The sequence below is a fragment of the Papio anubis genome, chromosome 7 (assembly GCF_008728515.1).
Source record: "Papio anubis isolate 15944 chromosome 7, Panubis1.0, whole genome shotgun sequence".
In the NCBI taxonomy this organism is placed as follows: Eukaryota; Metazoa; Chordata; class Mammalia; order Primates; family Cercopithecidae; genus Papio; species Papio anubis.
The window spans coordinates 156185908-156205442 of NC_044982.1; the positions used below are offsets into that span (position 1 = coordinate 156185908).

Consider the following 19535-nt stretch of genomic DNA (forward strand, 5'->3'; position numbering starts at 1 on the left):
CCCGGGTTTACACCATTCTCCTGCCTCAGCCTCCGAGTAGTAGCTGGGATTACAGGCACCCGCCACCTCGCCCGGCTAGTTTTTTGTATTTTTTAGTAGAGACGGGGTTTCACCGTGTTTGCCAGGATGGTCTCGATCTCCTGACCTTGTGATCCACCCGTCTCGGCCTCCCAAAGTGCTGGGATTACAGGCTTGAGCCACCGCGCCCAGCCCAGAATTTTCTTTATAATTAATAGTTAAAATTTGCTTAAACTTTGTTTGTTTTTTGAGATGGAGTCCTGCTCTGTCACCCAGGCTGGAGTGCAGTGGCGCTATCTTGGCTCACTGCAAGCTCCGCCTCCCGGGTTCACACCATTCTCCTGCCTCAGCCTCCCGAGTAGCTGGGACTACAGGCGCCCACCACCACGCCCGGCTAATTTGTTTGTATTTTTAGTGGAGACGGGGTTTCACCATGTTAGCCAGGATGGTCTCAATCTCTTGACCTTTTGATCCTCCAGCCTTGGCCTCCCAAAGTGCTAAAATTACAGGCATGAGTTACCAAGCCCGGATTTGTTTAAACTTTTAAAACAATTTTTTTTTTAACCTTTTAATGTAGGTAAAAATGCATATTTTTATGTCTTTTTGTGATTTTATTAAAAGTATATTTTTTTACATATTTTGTACATAAACTGTTTTTTAAATAGTTTTACATTTAGGAGGCCTAATTGCTTTTAAATTATATAATATTTTTGCATAAACTTTTTTATAACTTTTATGACTTTTACAGACAATTTTTAACATGTTTTAACTTTCTGCCTTTCTTTTACATTATTTCTTTTCCTAGTTTTACCCTGTGTCTTTCTTTGATTTTTGTCTTTTCTAGTTTTTTTTTACTTACTTTTTTCTCCTATTTTTTTTCTTATTTGCACTTTATTTTTCTTGCTCTCTCTGTCCTTTTTTTGTTTCCTTTTTTTTCCCGCTCTGCAGCTCCTCCAGCGCAGGCTAGGCAAGGCACGGGCCCGCCCCCGTGTATGCGCTGTCATCTGTTTCTCCTGTTTTTTTTTTCCCCGATTTATTTATTATTTATTTTTTATACACTTAGTTTTTTGGGCTGGGTGGGCTTTGCGTGGCTGTAGTGTTGGCCCCGGGCCGGCTGCAGTCCCGGCCCAGGGCCGTCACTGGCCCAGAGGCTTGGCAGACACCTGTCGTTAGTTGTAAGAATTAGGTCCTTTCATCTTGTGGGCTTTTCTTCCTGCGCCAGTCCCCACCCTCTTTTTCACATAGAGCTGGGCTGGGGAGAGGGACTTAAGTTTTGGTGTGCCTGGCTGGCTGGCATCATGCTTGGTGTTTTTGCTTTTTTTTTCCCCTTCCCCTAGAGAAGCAACTGGCAGGAGTGGAGCTTAGTCTTTTACCAGCATTTGCCACCATGCCCAGCTAAATATTTTTGTATTTTTAGTAGAGATGGGGTCTCACCATGTTGGCCAGGCTGGTCTCAAACTCCTGGCCTCAAGTGATCCACCAGCCTTGGCCTCCCAAAGTGCTGGGATTACAGGCGTGAGCCACCACATCCAACCCAATTTATCTTAACAGTTCAAAAAATTGGCAGCAATAGAAACCTCACAAAATAGTTGCACACGTATGGTAAAAAGAGCTTGTTTCCCTGAACCATTTGAAAATAAACAGCCAACCTGGTGCCTCATCAGCCTGGAAAGTTCTTGCTCATTTTCTATGAACAGAACATCCTCCTACACAACCACCACACAGCCACTGACATCAGGAATTCACCCGGTTACATGCAATCACCAGACCCCACATGTGTGTGCCAGCTGTTCCCCAGTAATGCCTTTCAGAACAAAGGTTCCTGCTCAGGATCAGGTGCAGCATTCAGCGGTGGCGTCTCCTTAGTCTCCTTCACCTGGAACATTTCTCAGGATATCCTTGACTTCCACGGCCTGACACTTTTGAAGATTGCAGGCTGGGTATTTTGTAGAATGTCCTTCATAAAGCTATCTTTAGTTCATCATGGTTAGATTGGATTGGGTCAAGCTGAGTCCTTCTCGTGACATCTTGTCAGGTTGTGTGAACTGCAAATTGTCCCATCACTGGTGAGGTTGTCCCATCACTGGTGAGGTTGACCTGGACCACTCCTTAAGGTCATCTCCCAGGCCTTGCCCCTGCAGAGCTACTAATTTTTCCTTTGAAATTAACAAGCATTTTGTGGGGAGGAACTTGAACCTATGCAAACACTCCATTCCTCATCAGGCCTTTATATGTTTATTGGTATCACTATGGATTTCTGGTTTTCCATTTTAGTCAATGGGTTATAATCCATTAGTGTGATTATGTGGATGCTCAGATACTCCTTGATGTGGTCAGTATGGCTTTTCTAAAGCTGGATCTGTGTCCTGTGATATCATCATCATTTCTTTTTTCTCTCTCTTTTTTTTTTTTGAAACAGGGTCTCACTCTGTTGCCCAGGCTGGAGTGCAGTGGTGAGATCATAGCTCACTGCAGCCTCGAATTCCTGGGGTCAAGTGAGCTTCCCATTTTGACCTCCCAAGTAGCTGGGACCACAGGACACTACTATGCCCAGAAAACTTTTTTCATTTTTGTAGAGACAGGGGTCTCACTATGTTGCCAAAGTTGGTCTTGAACTTCTGTGCACAAGTCGTCCTTCGGTCACAGCCTCCCAAAGTGTTGGGATTACAGGTGTGAGCCACCGTGCCCAGCTTCCTTCATTTCTTAGAGCGCTTTCTTGCTTCCTGGTGCAAAAAGGTGGTTCAATTTCACACTCACACGTGGATACAGATTTGCATGTTTTCATCTTTCTCTCCCTCTCAGTATTTATAGAAAACCTTGAGTTCACTGATATCCCAATTCCAATCCAACCCCACAAAGTTAATTCTACTTGCAACTTTCTTCACTTACTGTGAGAAAACTTGTTTGTATTCATTCTAAAGCATTTCCTTATGTCAGCCATCTTCCCATATGTCAGCCATCTCCTGCCTCTGCTCCCCCTCCCCGAGGTGACCCTCTTCACCTGTTTGGCTGACATCTGGCTCTGGCCCCTGGTGTCCTCCCATCCCCCACCCACTCTAGATGCCACCTTGCTTTGCCCCACCTAATGGCTTTCGAACTTACTTTTTCAGTGAGGAAGGAAAGTAGAAAAGGAATGTTTTAAATATGTATTGACATGAATACATATTCAAACAGACACACACATATATTTTATGCCAGGTCTAAACGCAGTGCTCCTGGGTGTACATTTTGAAACATCGCAGGTGATTCGCCTGCCCAGCCACCCCTGAAAGCCAAGCTGCGGTGCCTGGGGGTCAAGTGCTTTTGGAAGTTGCTTGTTTGTCCCTGTCGCCCAGTATGCGCTGAGTGCCAGCAAGTGAAATGGTTGAACAAGATAATGAACAGCACAGGAGAGAACATGGAGTTACAATCTGCATACTTGGAGAGACAAATACCCCAACTAGAAATGCGCAGCACTGTTCCTTCCCTAATTCAAGGAATGGAGGGGGCAGTGCTGGAAAGAGAGGAGCTGCTCGTGAGTCAGATACTAATGCTGAGAAGCGGGCAAAGCAAGATGAATGGTAGCCCTCTCAGCCCTGGACTCTTGAGTCCCATCCTCACTTACTGGCAGAACACTCTGGGATCTGAGCAGCTACATAGAAGGACCCCCATGGTAACAACAGTGTGAAGGCTCAGTATTAGGCACCTTTGTACTGGCACAGCATTCTTCTCATGCAAAACTTAAAGCAGGGTCATCGTATTTCCAACCAAAAAACCAATAAATATTCAATGAACACTTACTATACGCTGGTGCTATGAAAGGCACTGCAGAGGCCCTCAGGGAACTCTGCCTTCATGTAACATCTACCCATCTATCCATCCTTCTGCCTACCTATCTATTCATCCATTCATCCTTCCATCCACCCATCTCTCTTCCTTCCCTCCCTCTCTTCATCCATCCATATATTTATCCACCCATCCAATTGTCTATCCATCTATCCATCATCCATCCATCCATCCATCCAACCATCCATCCATCCATATGCTGTCTGTGCGTCCGTCCATCTGTCCATCCATCCATCCATCCATCCATCCATGCCATCCACCCACCCATACACCTGTCCACCCACCCAACCACCTGTCCACCTGTCCATCCACCCACATATCCATCTATCCATCCATCCATCCATCCATCCATCCATCCATCCACCCACCCACCCACGCACCCACCCACATACTCATCCTTCCATTCTTCCGTTCAACCATCTGTCTACCCAATCACCTACTTGTCTGTCCATTCATCTACCCATCCTTCAAGTTCTGTGCTAGGGCCAAGGCACGGAGTTGGGCCATGCCCAGCATGGAGCCTCCTGGCAGAACACCTGGTATTTGAGTAGCTATGCAGGAGGGCCTCCATGGTAACAACAGTGCAAAGGCTAAGTATCAGGCATCATTGTACTGGCATGGCATTCTTTTCATGGCTAACTTAAGGCAGGGCCATTTTATTTCAGCAGCAGTGATAGGATGGCGGGCCCAGTTGGGAGGTGATGGAGGACAGCTGCAGCAGAGCATCCTTTCTCCATTCCAGTTTTAGTGTTGAGCATGGGAGCCATGTGAGCAACTGAAACCTGCTCAGTGACCCAGGGGGTAGCAGAGAGGATCCCAGCTCCAGCTGGGGCAGCTTGAAAATCATAATGCCCTTTCCTCCTTGCTTCTGGCTCCTTGTCCAAGACTTAGGGAGGCTTCTGGTTCTGTATCAGGAGCCTCAGTGTTGAAGGCAGCCAGAGAGCATTGGCTTGGCTCCTCAGGCTCCTGAGGGTATAGAGGGTGTAACAGAAATGAAACAGCAGAGGTTGCTGCCTGGGCATTGGCAGTAGAACACCACACCCAACGACCCACGCTGGTGGCCAGAGATAAGAACTTAGAGGTATCTCCCTGCCTAGGAGACTGGGCTTTCCGCTTTCCTACCACTTCCTTTAAATGGACAATTAAGGCATTTGCCCATGAACTTAAAGTGACCCACATCCTATTCCCCTATATATGTTTCTAGTTGGAGCTCTCTGCCTGACTCTTAATCCCTACCTCATGTGGCCCTGGGATGGAGCACTGCCCTCCCAACTCATGATGGCCTCCATGCCCAGGATCTATAAGTAAAAATCTTTGAACTCCTTTCTCATTGTGGCAGTGGATTGAATTTGCACCTTCCATTGGAAGAAGCAGAGGCTACCCCAGGCCATGTTTTCACCAGACGCCAAGGAGAACACAAGGTTGGTCCCAGCCACAGAGCGATGATCAGGTAAGAAAAAAATAGACACAGGCCAGACAGGAGCCACAAAGCCATCTGCCAGTACAAACAAGCTACCCATGTGAGGGACCCCCTGGTCATGGGTTGGGCAACCAGGTGTTAGGACACCTGCCAGGTAAGAGAAGTATCCCGTGAAAGGCACACTGTAAACACCCATGTCCAGGCCCCTTTTCATTTCTCCTTATTGCAGGTTTGCTAGCTGCTCTGGTACTGGAACTCCAGTTTAGCTGGGGGCTCTAAAATGGAGGGGCAAACAAGATCTTATCTGGGACGAGAGTTTGGAACTGTGACCTGCACTCTGTGACCAGAGCCCATTGGTAGAAATCAGCTCAGAAAAGCCAATTCTGAAAATTCACTCCCACTTTTAGCCCTGAGACTTCATGTCTTCTTGTGAGTTTGCTGAGCAAATGCGAGATCTGGGATTGTGGGGAGAATCTGGTCACTGGGCAAAGATGTAACAATTCCTAAAATGCTTAATAATCAGTGCTTACTGCAAAGAAGACTGGCATGCAATATAATGACTTCATCCTCCAAGATGTGCATGCCCTGAGAACTTCCTAACATGCTTTGGGCGCCACACACTGGGTTCTCCAGGGCACCCACATCCGCTTCTCCAGTGGGTACTTGAGGAGGGAGAATTTCCAGGGTTAGGGATATACCATCTATCCAATGAAAACACCCTGAGAAAGATGGGGTAGGCAGAGGCCAGGCTGAGGAGTTCCTCCTGGCAGGACCAAGAAGCAAAGGTCATGGAGCGAGGTCCAGATGGTATCTCAGGCCCCAGGGAACAGTTTGGGGGCACCTTGGCTTAAACTGTAGGCACCATCCTTGGAGACCATCTCGGCAAGAGCCCATGTCATGGACAAGGAAGCCAGTCTGGGGCTCGTTAATGAGCAGTCACCCAGCCACCCAGACGGAGAGCCTGGATGAAGCCTCCCAGGTCCCTCCCCACATCCCCTCGTCTAGATGGGGGCTCCACACCTCCTGTTTTGCTTGGGAAAGCCCTGTGCACACATCCCAAGTGGTTAGTGCCCACTTTCCTTTCCCCAAATGAACCAGTTTGGATGATAAATTGCAGTCACCTCACCTATGGGGACATAGGTGTTGCTTTTTGGTGTACCCTTCCATAAAAAAAGGTAAGTGTAAGGCTGGGCGCAGTGGCTCATGCCTGTAATCCCAGCACTTTGGGAGGCTGAGGCATGCAGATCACGAGGTCAGGAGATCGAGACCATCCTGGCCAACATGGTGAAACCCCATCTCTACTAAAAATACAAAAATTAGCCAGGTGTGGTAGTGGCTCACGCTTGTAATCCCAGCACTTTGGGAGGCTGAGGCGGGCAGATCATGAGGTCAGGAGATTGAGACCATCCTGGCCAACATGGTGAAACCCCATCTCTACTAAAAATACAAAAATTAGCCAGGCATGGTGGTGTGCACCTGTAGTCCCAGCTACTCAGGAGGCTGAGGCAGGAGAATCGCTTGAGCCCGGGAGGTGGAGGTTGCAGTGAGCCGAGATCTCGCTACTGCACTCTAGCTTGGGTGACAGAGCAAGACTCCATCTAAAAAAAAAAAATGTAAGTGCACATGTGTGCACACGTATGAATGTGAGTAAATGCGCATAAACTGTATGCACACATCCTCCCACCTCTAGGTAGAGTTTATACTCGCTATTCCAACCATTGCCTTTTCCTCCTCCTGATGCATCCTGAGACACCCACAGCACAGTATGTGCGGACGGTCCTCACTCCTTTTCACAGGTGCAAGGTTCTCCTCATGCACAGATCTCATGCGCAGCATTTCTGAGTGGTGTGCCTCAACTCCTCTCTCAGGTAGGGCCCAGCAGAGCCAGTCTGAGGAGGCTCAAGGGGCTGAACCCAGCCTATGTCCTGCTATGGGCCTCTGCCCTTGGTCAAGGGCTGTGCCTGCCCAGACAGGCACCTTTTACAAAAGACTCTCTAACGACACAGTACAGTCTAGCAGGGGCTCTGCTAAGAGCTATGGCCTGGGAAGCTGGGATGGAAGGACGGGGTCCTCCCAGTGCTCTGAAGGGACTGAATGGATCTTAGGCTCTGAAAGATGCTTCTAGCAATGGCCAGTGTGGCTTGAGGAACAAGGCTTATCTTATTGCCTAGAATCAATAAGCTGAGGTCAATCATGTGACAAATAGTTATTGATCATCCACTACAGGTCTAGCACTGTGCTGAGCATGCTCACGCTTGCCCATGTGTGCCCATGAATGCAGGTTTAGGTAGGGAGAGATACTAACAGATGATCAAATAAGAAATCATCAGTTGTTTTTCTGCATCTATCGAGATGATCATATGGTTTTTGTTCTTAATTCTGTTTATGTGATATATCACATTCATTGATTTGTGTATGTTGAATCATCCTTGCATCCCTGGGATAAATACCACCTGATATGGTATATTATCTTCTTGATGTCCTGTTGGATTTGATTTGCTAGTATTTTGTCAAGGATTTTTGCATTCAATACAATTCAGCATCACTTCATGATGAAAATCCTCAACAAACTAGGCATAGAAGGAACACACCTCAACATAATAAAGGCCATATATGACGAACCCACAGCTAACAGCATACTTAATGGGGAAAAGTTGAAAGCTTTTCCTGTAAGGACTGGAACAAGATGAGCATGCCCACTTTCACCATTATTCAACATAGTGCTGGAAGTCCCCATAGAGCAGTCAGGCAAGAGAAAAACAAACAAAAGGCATCCAAAGTGGAAAAGAAGAAGTCAAATCATCCCTGTTTGCTGATGATATGATTTTATAAATAGAAAACTATAAAGACTCTACCAAAAACCTCTTATATTTGATATACGAGTTTAGTAAAGTTTCAGGATACATTAACATACTGAAAGCAGTAGTATTTCTATATACCAGTAACAATCTAGCTGAGGACTAAATCAAGAAGGCAATCCCATTTATATTAGCTACAAAAATATCGAGGAATATATTTAACCAGGGAGGTGAAAGATCTCTATAAGGAGGACTACAAAACACTGAAGAAAAAAATTATAGATGACACAAATGAATGGAAAAATATCCCATGCTCATGGATTAGAAGAATTAACATCATTAAAATCATTATATTATTACAATAATCTATAGATTCAATACAATCCCTATCAAGTTACCAATGTCATTTTTCACAGGATTAGAAAAAACAATAAATTTCATGTGGAACTAAAAAGGAGCCTGACTAGCCAAAGGAATCCTAAGAAAAAAGAACAAAGCTGAAGGCATAACATTATCTAATTTCAAATTGTACTACAAGGTTATAGTAAACAAAACAGTATGGTATTGGCACAAAAACAGACACATAGATCAACGGAACAGAATATATAACCTATAAATGAAGCCACATACTTACAACCAACTGATCTTCAACACCACCAACAAAAATATATACTGGGGAAATAACACTATTCATTTAGTGCTGGGAAAATTGCATAGCCATATGCAGAAGAATGAGATTGGACCCACACTTCTCACCATATACAAAAATTAACTCAAGATTGATTAAAGACCTAAATGTAAGACCTGAAACTATAAACATTCTACAAGGAAACCTATGTAAAACTCTTTTGGACACTGGCCTAGGCAAATAATTTATGACCAAGTCCTCAAAAGCAAATGTAACAAAAACAAAAATAGACGTTGGTGAGAATATGATGAAAAGGGAACACATACTGTTGGTAGGAATGTACATTCATACAACCTTTATGGAAAACAGTGTGGAGATTTCTCGAAGAACTAAAAACAGAACTACCACTCAATCCAGCAATCCCACTACTAGGTATATACCCAAAGGGAAATGAATCATTATATCAAAAAGATACCTGCGTGTTTACTGTAACACTATTCACAATGGCAAAGAGATAGAAACCACCTAAGTGTCCATCAATGTAGGATTAGATAAAGAAAATGTGGTGTGTATGTATACCATGGAATATGACTCAGCCATAAAAAAGAATGGAATCCTGTCTTTTGCAGCAACATGGATGGATATGGAGGCCATTATCCTCAGTGATATAACTCAGAAACAGAAAGTCAAATACTGCCTGTTCTCACTTATAGCTGGGGGCTAAACAATGTGTACAAATGGACAGGCAGAATGGAATAATAGACACTGGGGGCTATGACAGGCCGGAGGGTCCGAGGGGGTGAGGACTGACAAATTACCTATTGAGTACAATGCGCACTACTTGGGTAATGGGTACGCTAAAAGCCCAGACTTTTCCACAATGCGATATTTGCATGTAAGAAACCTGCGCTTGTATCCCCTAAACATATTTAAATAAATAATAAAATAATTTAAAAAAACCTATCAGTACAGTGATAAAAGGTGGATTCTTTAGACAGGAAGATCAGGGAAGGCTCCTACTTGAGGACCATCCCTAGATAGAGAGTCAACTTTGGTCTTATTTTCAATGAGAAATGTCTTTAAAAATTGGAGCCGGGTCCCATATCTGCAGAGTGAGGACACCTTACGTTCGTTAGCAGATGCTCTTTCTGCTTGGTCTGCTGGTGGAAGTCATGGAACCTTCAGGAATACACATAAGAATGCCTCCTTTCCTGCACAAGGCCAACCCATGGCCTGGGAGCACCAGGCTGTGGTGTGGGCAGCTCCCAGGAAAAAAATGCCTCTTGCTTTTCCTCAGAAGATTGACTGAAATTGACAACTCTCAGACTGTGTGCTAGGAAATCACTTGGGATTCTAGCTACTTCTGAAAAAGGCTAATAAAAAGAAATGCAGCAAACACATTGTCAGTGAAATTTCAGAAACTCAACTACAGAGAGAAAGCAGAGAGCTTAGCATGTGAGAAAAGTTAAGGACCTAGACAGAAGATGCCCCGGGGGCTGCCAGAGGGTCCCCCAAAGGCCCCCCTTGCTCTGCTCTCCCTTCCTCTTTGTCCATCCAACTGGCCTCTCAGCTTCCACTTAACTCTTCTCATAAAACAGAAAACAAATAAGTAGTTCTTTAAAAAGTTTAAAGAACAAAAATGATTATTTTCACCATAGTCAAGATAAGTTGTTGATTCCTACTCCTCATGCCTGGTCTGCATTTGTCAAGAGTGTGGGCTTCGATGTTTTGGTCAGTTCTAAGTTCAGGTTCTGGCTTTGTACCTTTCAGCCTGTGGGACACTGGAAGCTAACCTGTGATGGTTAGATAGCTGGTTAAACGTTATTTCTGCGTGTGTCTGCGAGGGCGTTTTGGATGAGATTAGCGTTTGAATTGCTGGAGAGCAGAAAGCAGATGGCTTTCACCAATGTGGGTGGGGCTCATCTGATCTATTCACGGATGGGAACAAAACAGTGGAGGACGACAGAATAACCAAACCTGTTTGAGCTGGGACATGGACTTTCTGCCCTCGGCACTCCTGGTTCTCAGGTCTTCAGATTCAGACTGGACCCACACCATCAGTTCTCCAGCTCTTGGGTCTTTGCACTACACCACTGGCTTTCCTGGGTCTCCAGCTGGCACATGCCAGGTCGTGGGAATTCTTAGACACCATAATCACGTGAGCCAATACCTACATTAGATCTCTTTATATATATGTCTTTTATTGGTTCTGTTTCTCTGGAGAACCCTAATACATTATCTAATTCTCTGAATCTCAGCCTCCTTATCTGTGATTGGTGATGATAATGACAGCTCATGGGACTGCCTGACGCATAACATGGACTCAGTAGGTGACACTGTTCAAATTCCCATCTGATCTCACTCACCCCTCCCCAAGCCCTAGGGAAGGCCTGGTTCTCCCACGTGGCCAGGGCCTGGCCACTGAGTCCTGGGAGGCACAGTGAGAGGAAGAGGGTCTAGCTCACGCCCACACCTGGTCTCTGGTCCCTTCTGACCTCTTCAGATAAGTGACATAGTCGCTTTCTGGGAAAGTAACAGGTTTAAAAATGACTCCAGGCCATCATCTGTGTCAAGGACCAATAGAACAGAGGCTGCCCCATCTGCCTCCATAGCAGGGGCTCCCAGAGCAGGACGCAGGGCCCGCACTGCACCCCTTTACCCTCATCCGTGGGGAACAGGTTCTGGGAAACCCAGGCTGGGACGAAGAAGGCCACTTTAGTTCTTCTCGCCATCATGCCTGCAAGCTCTCCCTTAACTTGCTCTTTCCTATTCCCGGGTGGCACCCTGGAAATTTTGTGTGGTTCTTCCGGTCACTTTCCTGTGCAGGGGGCTATCAGCCCCAAGTTTGAGCCTCCTGAAAGATTGGGTTAGCTGCCAGCTGGCTTCTCTGTTTCACCCTTTGCTTCCTCCCCTTCTCTGGCTGCCGTCTGTGTCCCCTGTGGGGCTAGCACAGGCAGAGAGGAGGGGCAGGAGAGTGGCAAAGTCCTTCTTGCTGTCTTCCTTCAGGGCCCGCTGGGCTCGCTGGAGGTCCCAGTTCTGGCCTGCTGTCTGAGGAAGTGCTTTTGTGGGTCTTCAGAGCTCTCTGCCAGTTGAGGGGCTGTGTCCTCAGGTCCCTGGGTTGCGGTGGTGACTCCTCTCACTGACTGCTTGTGTCCACCCTCAGCCCTGGCCTCAGGGGCTGGCCTTCTGTGTGGTCCCCACCGTAGGTGAGTCCTGAAGCCAGCCTGCTTGGGGCCTCCTCCCTGAATCCATGCCTGGCCCTCGGGCAGCTCGCAGCACCCTGGCCTTACATCCCCTACAGCCCCATGTCCTGGCCTGCACAGCCTGCCACAGCCCCGTGAACCCTGAGCTTGCCAGTTTCTGCCTTCAGGCCCTTCAGTCAGGCGTCAGAAACTCGTCTCTGCGCTCTCAAGCTCCACAGATGATGCCCCACACCTCTCAGCTCAACATGGGGAGAGAGGACACAGGCAAAAGGCAGAGCACACTGTGCTTGGACACACAGGCCTCTCTATGGACTCTGAACCCCAAGTGAATTCTTGGAGCAGTTGGCCGCTCTAGAGCACCCTGTTGGCGAGTCCTGCACAGCTGCACGGTGCCTTGCTGAGGCGCTCTCTGCCCATCACCCCAGTCCATGGGACTCAGCCAAAACTCCCTATTCCCAGGAAAATGTGCATTTTATGCCTGGTTCCATAGGCCTCCCTCCTTGACTGGCCATGCAAAGGTTCCAGGTAACCCAAGGAGGCATCTGGCTACAGAAGCAACTGTTAGATAGATTCCTATTGCATGTGTTCTGTCCTCTTCTGAGGTGTTTTGTTTGTTTGTTTGTTTTTCCTTTTTCTTTCTCCACTGGAAACACCTGTTGCTGAAACCCTAGAAGTGCCTCCTGCATCATTGGCACAGAATTCCGATCTGAGCATCAGTGCTTTTGTGGGGACCAGGTGGCTGCGTCCTCACTCCCATCACCATCTGAAGCCCAGAGTGGTGGTTTCATTTGCAGGCTGATGTGTTGCCTGAGGTTCTACAGACTCTGCTGTATTTGAGGGATTTCGTTAGGGCTGTGGAGCCTGGTCAAAAGAGGCTCTACAATGATCAGACCACATTTTGACTTTTTGGCTCCTCCATTTATCATTTTGGTGGTCTTGGAACAGTTATCTAATCCCATTGAGGCTCGGTTTTCCAATCTGTGGAAGGCGTACTGGAGGCCTGTGAGGTAGGGTTTGAAAGGAGGAGATAGAGGACCTAGCATGGGTCCCTCTTATGGTCTCCCTGACCCCACTCCACCCTACACGACCCGTGCTCACCTCCTTCCTTCTGTTTCCCCAACACCACCCATACCTTCCCGCCTCACCTCTCCATTCTTTTCTGTTGGGGTCACTCCCATCCACCCTTGGTTGTTTAGTTTCTCCTCTCTGGCCATTCCCCGAGTTCTTCCTTCTCTTTTGTGATGTGGCAACCAGAACTGTGGCTTCCAGGAGGAGGGGACCAGGCTATCCTACTAAATGGGACAACGTCCGGGCCATTTTGGATATTCCTAAAGGGACCTAATCCTTTTGTTAGATTACAGTTGATCACTCAGATTCTGTGGGAGATAGGGACAGACACCAAGTGGCCCCTATGTCCCCATTAGCATCTGAATCCCTCGGGCCCCAGGGAGCAGGCAGCAGGGGACCAGGCTGTGGCCTTAGGAGTCAGATGGGCTCACCAGCCATGGGACCTTGGGGGAAGCTCCTCCTGGATGGGGGTACTCAGGAGACGTGTATGTGATGATCACCTGTGATTACTGTTATCATTGCTGCTGTCTTTCCCCACTCCTCCCTGTCCCTGGCAGAGACACCTGGACTGGATCCAGTCTGCCAGCACGTATCAGGCATCTGCCCTGTGGCAGGAGGGAGAGAGGTAACCGTGAAAACGATGTGGAGGAACGCTTAAGACCCATCACAGGCAGGACCTGGGAGGCGTGCAGAGGAAGAGAGCAGTTTTCCAGTTGACCGAGACTTCAGAATGCTTGTCCTCAAATGTCCTACCAAGACAGGCTGTTGGTACAGAGATACCATAGCCTTAAAACATGGAGGAAGGGTGTGCCAGCGTATGTGGGTTTCTAACGATCTCATCTGTAAACATGGTCTCAGACACCACCGCTGCTGCTGCAGCTCTGTGGGAGCCTCTTTTCCAGCCAGGGCCTCCAGGGAGAGCTGACCCATGAGGCACTAGGCCCTGCCTTGGTGGGTGGATGAGGACCCAGGTGCCCGCTGCAGGGCCCATGAGCCTGAGGGCAGCCTGGAGCTGCATGCAATCCTCCTTCCGTGGGTCTCCCTGGTGTTACTGCTCACACTTTCTCATGTTTGGCTGAGACCTTTTCTAGGAGCAACACCTTTGCTTTCAGGTTCCAGAGAATACGAACTGAAGAATAAGCCATGATCAAGGCTCTGTGGCTGCCCCGGTGGTCTGGCCGCACTCTTCATTCCACGCTAGAACATCCAAGGTGTTTCTGTAGGAACAAGCTAGTCCTGAACATGCACAGACGTGGAGCCTTTTTGCTGGGAACACATATAATATCCACGGAGCTCATCTGGGAAACAGCAGGCTAGCTTAATGAGCTTCTGCTTAATGAGCTTCTGCTTTCAGGGTGACTTCTTGAAGCCACAAATTAATTAGTTGGGGAGAAAATCCAAACTTCAGAGCCAGGTCCGCGTGATGGCAATGTGTGGGAACGCTCACCATCACGTGTGACCTCCAGAGGCCAGCTGTGCCCTGAGGGCGCACACCTCACCTGCTCTGCATAGCAACGTTCAAGGAAAGTGGCCTGGAGGCAGCTCATGTGAGCTCACCTCTGCCTGCATAGTGCATATGGGGGCTGCGTACCCTTCCACCAGCACCCGGCAGGGGCCAGCCATCACCCACAGTCCTTCTGTGCATCCTTGTCTTGAAGCTAATGCTGGAAAGCTGGAATCTTTCTGTCTTCCACAGCACGAGGGTCCCACATTCCCCCCGTGCCATCCACCCATGCTGTGTGTAGGGGTGGCCTGGAGCTGGAGGTGACTTCTGGGGAGAGCAGGGGCAGAACTTACCCCCCGCCTGTGCCGCCGTTCTTGCTGAAGTGTGTGCGCGGCTCACTGGAGGCCAGCTTCAGCAGCTCCGTCCACTCCCGCTCCCATTCCTCCTCCGTGTACACCAGCCCTGACTGGCAGAGGGGAACTGGCTCAGAGAGGGGTGGGCCACAGCTGCGCTGCCCTCCTCCTCTCACCCTCCCAACCCAGACCAGCCTCACTGGGACCCAGGCCAGGCACATCTATAGGTAGCTACCAACTACACTAACTGCACCCTCTTGGCCACCTTTGCTATGCACACTATATTTTCAAAAGCTCCAAGCTCTAATTCCAGAGCTGTTGGGAATCTGCCCACCAACAAGGGTCATTCTCAGGGGCTGGGGATGACTGAGCATTAACCTGTGCATGCACCTAACTGTGGCTGGCCATTACAAAATTTAAAGGGATAATGGATCAACTGTAGTCAGAAAGCAGGCAGATTCTTCTAGAAGAGCAAGGTCCTCATGTTTACCATGCTTGGGGACACTTGGGAATCCCTTTGGACTGACCTCACACATAGGGGCTAGAGCCATGGGCTGCACCTGACAGCAGGCGTCCATATATATAATTCATCATCCAAGCCAGGATGCTTTTGGGATTGAAGGTAGGCAGCTTTCATAATCATGCCTTAAGGAAGCACAAGTGGACGCATAGTTGCTATCTGCCAGGACTCTGCTATTTCAACAGGCTCTTCCTCCATGGGCTTAAAAGCAGGAGACTTTCCTGATCCCAGGGACTGTTTCTGCCTCCCCTCATAAGACAGTCTGGGGCCTAGGGACCATGCTCTGGACTTGACCATGGCCTGAGGCGGCACCTGACCTGGGTCCCGGCCTCCGGCCATGCCAGTGGATACCAACCTCCTTATTCTGCTGCGTCTGCTGCCACCTCCACCTCCGCTTCAGGGCCTCCCTCTCGGCTCCCGTCCTCATCATGGTATAGAGAGCTTTCCGTAACACCAGGTCCCGGTCGTGAAACCCCCACATTCCTGGAGCCAGGAGGCCATGGAGAACACAGGAGAGAAAGGACGTGAGGAAAAGACAAGCCAGAGGTGATGCAAACTACCATGACCCACTGGGAGGGCCTCCTGTCTGCACGCAGAGCAGCCTCCTTACTCAGCAGTTCTGTTAATTCCCCTCTAGCCTTCTTCCTGAGGCTTCCCATTAAGGCAAGTAGGTGAATGAAGCAGCACATCCTGTTCTTAGCAAAATAATAGTGGGTGAAAATCAAGTGCTTTTCCTCTCCGGCGCCCTTGGCAACCCACTCTCAATGTTGCTGGTTTGCTTTGAGGACCTAATGGTCATTATTCAAGTCTTACATTTGGGTGGGGGGCTGACTAGGGGACAGGGACAGGCTGTCCAGTGTCCTCATGGAGGGCTCCAGGCGAGGGAGGCCATTAGCATCCTGGCTTCTCCAGGGCCTGCCATTTCCCTCATCTCCAGCCCTGAGGCATCTCAGCTTCCTGAGAAGCAGAGTGTCAGTGACACCACTGCACACACCAGGCCCACGAGAGAATGCCTGCTTCCCAGCGGGAGGGTCTCACCCTGTGTCAAGTGCTGAGAGGATATAGAGGGAAATGAACCATCTCTGAGAATGTGCTCTTGGCAGCTCAGATGTGTTCAAGAACCCCAACTCGTGGGAGAAGCGCTCAAGAGAAGGGCAGCCCTGGCTACAAGGGAAAGCACAGGGGAGTCCATCCATCCATCCATCCATCCATCCACCCACCCACCCACTCATTCTAGGTGCTGGCAGTATGCGTGGCAGTGACTGGGACACATGAAGTTCCTAAAATCTCATGCAGCGCATGTTGTGGGGAAGTGGGAAGTGAGGCAGCCATGAGGTTGGCACAGAGTGTACGATGTTGAGGGTGGCAGCTCCACGAGGAGAGGTGAGGCAGGCAGGTTTGCTGTGGCATGAATGGAGACATAGGAGCAAAGGCTCAAATGGGTGGAGGAAGGAGTCAAGTTGCTGTCCCAGCACAGCGAAAGGCCAGGGACAGACCCGGAGGGGGCAGTACTTGAGAAAAGGCAAGAGGGAAAGATGGCTAGAGTGGGATTGAGGGGAGAGGGAGAGTGAAAAGGGGGCTCTCAAGGGAGCTGTGAGCCTCTGGAGAGTTTTCAGGAGAGTAACATGAACTGATGTTTTCAAAGGCTCAACTGGCTGGGCATCCTTGGATATGCAAGGGACAAAAGCATTTCCATGATCCAGACTTCACAATAAGGCTGCTGTTAGACACAGATGAGAGATTTACTCTTTTAGATTCTTTCTCCAGGTTTTACAAAGAACAAGGCAAAATATGCTCAATAATAGGGGAATAGTTAATATTAACCACTATGATGAAATATGACCCAACTACTGAAAATCGTCTGTCTGAAGGATAACAGCAGGGAAAATTCTCAAGTCGTAAGGGAAAATGTTGGATTCAAGACTGTGAACACAGCAAGATCATCATTTCACCTAAAGAACAGACAGAAGATTGGAAGACGATGACACCACCAGACTGTTAAGAGTGGCTGCCGCTGGGTGGGGGTCACTGATTTTCATTTTCTCACCATGGTGAATGTGGAGTACTTTTGCAATGCCAACAAGCAGAGTGTGCTCCAATGACATGGAGATGAAGCAGGTAAGTGGGTGCCTTGCCTTTCCTCACTGCAGGTCAAGCCTGGGGAATGTTGCCCTTGCTCTTGGTCTCCATCCTCCTCTGGGACCCTTCCAAAACCCTGATGTATTTCCCTTGAAGCCCGTTACAGTCTTATCTCACCTACCTCTTGCTGATTAGGCCTCACTGCAGGTCCAAAGAGAGAGAGGTCTAGGGGCTGGCCCTTGAGGGAGGTCACAGCACCCAGTTAAAGCCACGTCTGTTGGGATGCGAGTTTGACCAAGGACCGCATTCCTGTGTGAGGGTCATGTGTTTTGGAGAGGTGCTATCCTCCAGAGCGGGTAGGGAGCGACCAGCCCTGATGGTCCCTGGTGCAAACCCAGACTCACCTATCAAAATGGATTCGGCCTTGTGCATCTAACGCTGGGCCTAAAGGGATAACTGAGGTTCCAGAAAGTGGATGATGATCCTCAATTATCCAAATATTTCTGTGTAGTGTGGCTTTGTGTGATTGGGAAGCTCATGTCTCTGTTGGACGAGGCTGCTGATCTCTGTGCGGTATATTCTGAGTACGCCGACTCCCCTGTGATTTATCTGAGCAGTACCTACGTCTGTTTCCATTAGTCCAGGCCAATTGTTGACTGCTGTCAACATAGTGGATCCTCATTTACTCAGCCTCATGCGCTGCTCCCAAAACTTCCTGCTCCAGCCGTACCTTGTTCACCCCTACCTCCAAACACCCTGTCCATTCCTGCCTTTATGCTTTATCTGCGGGGTCTCCCTGCCTGCAATGTCCTCTTCTAGTCTCTGAAGTTCTTCAAGTTTCAGTAAAGATCCCACCTCCTCCAGGAAGTCCTTTTTATTTGTACCAGGCAATAGTCTCTAAGTCCCATCCCTGTGGCTATGCTTAAGGCCTCCTTCTCTCACGCCAGGTCTTTTCTTATGTGTATTCTGTCTCTCTACCAACTGCAAGCTACTTGACAAGAAGGGCCAGGATTGTTAGCTCTACCTCCTGGGGACTTTCCCAGATGACAGTGACATGGGTGACTCTGTTTAGCGTATGTATGTCTTTCCTTCAATAGCATATGTCTTTCCTTGCGCAGGCCTGGAGCCTGGCTACCCTCTGTCTGTGCTGCAGAGCTTACCCAGTGAGGCGGCATGTAAAAGGCAGTTCCCATCCCCTGTCGTGGCCAGAGGAAGAAGCCGTTTACAGCTTGTGCACACAGTGGACCACCAGTTCAGGCGACCTGGAACAGAAGCTCACTTTAGAACAGGATCCCAGAAAAGGCAGGGGCCATTGGGGGTGTTTGCTAAGGAGGCACAAACATCAGGGATAGATTTTCCACAGGTTTCAGTAGAAAGGGGGAACAGTATGGCTACTTCTCTCCTCAAATAAAATACAGATTTCTTTTCCCTTTGAAGACAAGAAGTGGCCAAATCCTCCCATCAATTAGCATGAGCATTAGGAAACTCAAGACCAGTACCTTCTCTCCTTGAATCTGGAAACATATTTTACACAAGATAAAAAATTTCTCTGTCATTTCCTTGAATACAGCTTTCCCTCCTGAAAGCTATTTTTTCCTTTTGCCATCTAGGTTTTTTGATGCACTCATACCTTTGAAAGTATAGTTCATATTTCATTTGATTCATCAAAACCATTATAGCTATGTAGGTGTAGTCATGTTAAATTTCATGAACATTTACATTTAGAGACTTCTACTTCAGAGAAGATAGAGCAGATGTACTTTTTCCTATTCCTCTTACTAAGTACAATGAAAAGCCCTGAAAATTATGTATAAAATCATATTAGAAGACTCTGAAAATTGGAGAAGAAGTGGCAGACTAGCTAGGATCCTGAGACTTGAGGAATGACATAATGGTGGGTTCCCTGGAGTTTCTTTTTGCCTCACATATCCCAGACTAGATACTGTAGAAGCTGGAACCTAGAAACACCAATGAGAGCAGACCACACACACACAAAAAAAACCAAAAAAAAAAAAACCACCAAAACAACCAAACAAAAAAACAGAAAGAAGACAGAAAAGAAAAAGCATGCTCTCTCTAGACAGAATACCAGGAAAGGGGCAGCTTAGCAAGACAGTAGCTGCTTAGACATTTCCTCTTCTATTCCAGCCAAATACTGCAGAAAAAATTACAGACCGAT

The 19535-nt window shown here is 48.1% G+C and overlaps 1 protein-coding gene across 1 annotated transcript in view; it reads right to left on the reverse strand.

Moving 5' to 3' along the window:
* The window catches only part of OTUD7A (OTU deubiquitinase 7A), a 373417-nt gene that overhangs the window by 33957 nt on the left and 319925 nt on the right, over positions 1-19535 (reverse strand). Inside the window, 3 exon segments of the mRNA XM_017960482.3 lie at positions 14758-14870; positions 15633-15760; positions 18517-18618. Of these exon segments, the coding sequence (XP_017815971.2) occupies positions 14758-14870; positions 15633-15760; positions 18517-18618 (343 nt within the window).